General features: G+C 40.1%; 1 protein-coding gene across 1 annotated transcript in view; it reads left to right on the forward strand.

Annotated features, from left to right (window-relative positions):
• The first annotated feature begins 1,211 nt into the window (after positions 1–1,211).
• LOC103513784 overlaps positions 1,212–4,635 on the forward strand; it is a 9,029-nt gene continuing 5,605 nt past the window's right edge. Inside the window, exons 1-4 of the mRNA XM_008478630.3 lie at positions 1,212–1,215; positions 1,325–1,469; positions 2,030–2,069; positions 2,809–3,019. Of these exons, the coding sequence (XP_008476852.1) occupies positions 1,212–1,215; positions 1,325–1,469; positions 2,030–2,069; positions 2,809–3,019 (400 nt within the window). The remainder of the gene's footprint in view (positions 1,216–1,324; positions 1,470–2,029; positions 2,070–2,808; positions 3,020–4,635) is intronic.

Raw genomic sequence — 4,635 nt, forward strand, 5'->3', positions numbered from 1 at the left:
TAATAATAATAATAATAATAATAATAATAGTGCTTATTTAGGTACCTATACTGCTCACATAGGACTGAAAAGTCACTTTACTCCAGCAGTAGGCTACTACTATTATGTGGTCAAATTCTCAAATAATAATAATAGTGCTTATTTATACTGCTCACATAGGACTGAAAAGTCACTTTACTCCAGCAGTAGGCTACTACTATTATGTGGTCAAATTCTCAAATTATATTGAGGATAAATTCCATACCTTGGCTGGGATTGAACCCACGCCCTCCTGTTTACCAGGCAAGTGTCTTGACCACTACACCACCGATACAGTAGATCTTGCTGTGGAGGAAAAAGGAGTTAACTTAGTATTCTAGATCTCACCCCTCTTAAGTTTTACCAACTGCTCACAGAGATGACTTAAGTATTGCTTAAAAAAAAAATCTCACCTTAATTTTCTCTTCATCAGGACCCTTGAGTGTCAACACAGCAGAAGTTGATGCTACCCCCGCCATGCCACTTCGACTCTTCTGCCGGTATGTTTTCATGATACCGCACAGAAACGCCGACTTGTTTGACACATGTTCAAGGTTTGATTCAAGGAATTGGTTGAGCACAGCTATGGCACCTTCAGACGGGTACTCTTTGAGAGCATCCAGAGCCCGGTCATCCAGGTCCTTGTGCAGGAGTTTTCCTGGAAAATTGTGAGATAGAAATATTATCTGAATATTTTCTAGGTGAATACCTAAGTAAAAAAAAAAAAAAAAAAACACTAGGTAATCTACCTCAAACATCCATACCTTATAAATGGCCTAGAACTTGAGAATTTAAACTTAGTTGAAATTACTTTATTCACTTACTTACTCCAACTAAAACATATTGTTTATAAGTGGCTTCAATATAGGGAAGAAAAACACTTGAATTTAAGTAAAAAAACTGCTGCAAAAGTTTGTCAAAAAATCATTTATACAAAACATCCCTCACAATACACAGAGGCATAAGCCACTTTTTGAAAATTTACAGGAGAGTGAAAACAAACTGTTTTATGTCATAAGAATGTGGCTTATGTCAGTTCTAAAAATGAATGATAACTTGATAACTCAGGATTGAGTGAGAGTTGGTCACACCTGTTTGAGACATAAGAATATAACATACACAGACTCTTTTAAATGATTAAAATCAAAATTGAAATTTTGTGGCTTACACCCCTTTGTGTTGTTAGGGACAAAATGTGTAAAATTGTCAACATAGCTTGACATAAAAAAAGAATACTGGTAGCAATTCAGCAGAAAAAGCTCTTTGTACCATCTCTCTAATGTTGTACACTATGTCTTGTTTTCAGGTGCCGATGAAGTGCCAGGGCCTGTCAAATGGACCAGACCTTACTTTGACTGTGGTAGATCCAACAAGTGGCTGGTGGCAGCTGTAGTTCCTATAGCAGATATTTATCCTCGACACACAACCTTTAGACACATTGAATATCCCACGTAAGTTCACAGGATTCTAGATTCTATCACTTTTTACTTTCCTTATCCTATAGGAAGGAAAGTAATGTAATCGGGTCAAATTTTCGATGGTCAGTTTTTAGTGTCAAAACACATATTATTGTTGAAAAAATAGTCATGGGTCTAAAGCAGTGGTTCTCAAAGTTGTCGCCATCGCGGCACACTTCTCAAGACACGAATCTGCAAGGAACTGTGTGAATGTCGAGAGATTAGAAACAAATGGAAACAGACAGATAGATTCTGACGTGACTTTGTGAAGATTCATCTTAGGTATGACCATTATCTTGAAAAGAAGAACACCAGTACCAACTGTGAAGAGTATAAGTTACTGGTGTTCTTTTCAAAACGGAAACCGATCATTCTGATCGGCTGATGCCGAGTGAGTGGAAACGCACCTTGACGGTGTTTTCCAATATCTGTGCTTAACATTTATGTTAACATGAGACTGTGTACCCCCAGGTGGTCTGGACATACATATATAGCTCAACTTGAGCTTGAAAGTCCAAAATCCCTTTTACACCTATTTTTCTTGTCAATTCCAGGTTGGGCGAGAACCTGGGGCAATACCCCATGGGCAGGATGGTGGTTACAAGCGGCCCTGTCGTCAACCCGCATGGGTAGAGGAGATTACGGTAGGATTTTACTTCGGGTGATGGCTTTCTGTGTTTAACTTGACCTTCCTGTCTTTATTGTGGGTTAGGTTGAGGTAATTTTGAGGTACCAACTTTATTGGTCTCCAAAGACATGCTTGTGGACTACAGAAGTAATCTCATGTGACCTATCCTCTCTAAAGTCCATAAGCCTGGGGAACAGCAACATCGCATACATCGCAAATATTGTGACGTCTTGTCTCCTGAACTCCTGTACTTACTAATCGCATGAATTACCTAGCTAATGCCCTTTGAATTACGTAGCTAATAAAATAGTGTGTAAGGGAACTGATGCAAGATGAAACTCATCCCAGGTGGGAATTGAACCCACGAACTTAGAAGATGGGTGTACTACCCTCCACACTAATTAGGCTGGCTGAGACGTTTCGTAGTGGTATAACAACATCCTGAGATCATTTCATGAGTCAGTAAAGTTCCACAGTTGATCCTACAATATTTGTAGCCACTTGATACAGTATATTCTCTTCAAAGTTGAGTCAGTGAAGTTTGGAGCTTCATTTCTTGTGATTTCCATCAAGTGCTCATTCCTTTGAATTTTTACCACATAGGAATTCCTTTTTTTTTTTTCCTGTGTCAATATTTGATTTTTGTAAATTCATTATTTGAGTATTTCTTGTTTCGTTTTTAATTCAAACTTCCTTGGTAAGGAGGTATCTCTCGCCAAGCCCCCCTCCGATAAGAAGAAGAAAGAGGAGATCCTGCGTAACAGAGAGCGACGGATGATGCAAATGATGCAGGGGCGAGGGGGCCCAGGTCCGAGTGGGGCCCATGCCCCCCTCCTGACGGGGCCCCCTATGCCCCGCGGCTCTGTGCCCTTACAAGCGGCCCTGTCGTCAACCCGCATGGGTAGAGGAGATTACGGTAGGATTTTACTTCGGGTGATGGCTGTCTGTGTTTAACTTGACCTTCCTGTCTTTATTGTAGGGTAGGTTGAGGTAATTTTGAGGTACCAACTTTATTGGTCTCCAATGACATGCTTGTGGACTACAGAAGTAATCTCATGTGACCTATCCTCTCTGAAGTCCATAAGCCTGGGGAACAGCAACATGGCATATCGCAAATATTGTGACGTCTTGTTTCCTGAACTCCTGTACTTACTAATCGCATGAATTACCTAGCTAATGCCCTTTGAATTACGTAGCTAATAAAATAGTGTGTAAGGGAACTTTCTCTCTGAAGTCCATAAGCCTGGGGAACAGCAACATCGCATATCGCAAATATTGTGACATCTTGTCTCCTGAACTCCTGTACTTACTAATCGCATGAATGACCTAGCTAATGCCCTTTGAATTACGTAGCTAATAAAATAGTGTGTAAGGGAACAGGGAATTTTATGCCAAATAAATTGTACAAATAAATTACAAATTACAAACAAAAATTACAGGGAACGCGTGATGTTAGGGGAAAAACATAATAAAATATTCCAACAAAACTCTTGGGTTTAAATATCTCCGATTTGGTTACTAAAACATGTCACCAGTAAGGACTGGATGCAGTCATCATCCCGGTTTTGGAATGCTCCACTGTAGAATGCTTTGGGTTTTGGGTCTGTTTTACCTTCCTGCTCTCTGTCGCGCTTGCTTCTGGTGAAATGGTCATTCGTTATATCACAGCAAAATTGTATTTTCCTTTCGGAATTTTCCCTTTTTACTTTCCTTATCCTATAGGAAGGAAAGTAATGTAATCGGGTCAAATTTTCGATGGTCAGTTTTTAATGAAAAAACACGATGAAATGGTCATTCGTTATATCACAGCAAAATTGTATTTTCCTTTCGGAATTTTCCCTTTTTCTGAAACTCGTTTCCTCTCTTTTGGCGTGATAGCGCCTGTACTAAACCATAAGCTATCCAAGATGCATCGGAATCAGTTCCGTTTCCGAAGGGAAAATACAACTCGATAATTTCTTTTTCAGCCCTTCCTTCCAGCGATATCCTTGACAGCAGATATGTTTGTAAATCTTGTAGGTAGTTTGGTCTCCCTTCTTTATTTACAGGAAAAGATATTTGTCAATCTGTACCCTTTATCATTTGCATGTCTTAAAATGAACATGGGTTTTCGTGTTGCACAATAGATTAGTTGCACTTACTTGGGTGATGTTTCAAAGTCATAGAGCAGGAAAAATGAGGACCAACGGAATTTTTACTTTTTCTTCTACGGCTTCTAGATACCGAGATAAATCGATTTAAATAATACCGCTAAATCGTAAAGTTTGACGTCACGACATATGCTCCCGTAGGCGATGACGTCATAACTCATGACTTTCCGATAAATCGTAAAGTTTGACGTCACGACATATGCTCCCGTAGGCGATGACGTCATAATTCATGACTCCCGCTTCGTTTGTTTGTGCCCAGCCAGCCTAGTTAGCTTGGTTGGTGGCGCGTCTGCCTTGTAAGCGCTAGTCCGCGGGTTCGATTCCCGCCCGGGGCGGATTTTATCCTGATGGGATAATGTTCGTTCTCGGAACGGCTGGCTTT

Source organism: Diaphorina citri, unplaced genomic scaffold (assembly GCF_000475195.1).
Source record: "Diaphorina citri unplaced genomic scaffold, Diaci psyllid genome assembly version 1.1 scaffold1025, whole genome shotgun sequence".
Taxonomy (NCBI): domain Eukaryota; kingdom Metazoa; phylum Arthropoda; class Insecta; order Hemiptera; family Psyllidae; genus Diaphorina; species Diaphorina citri.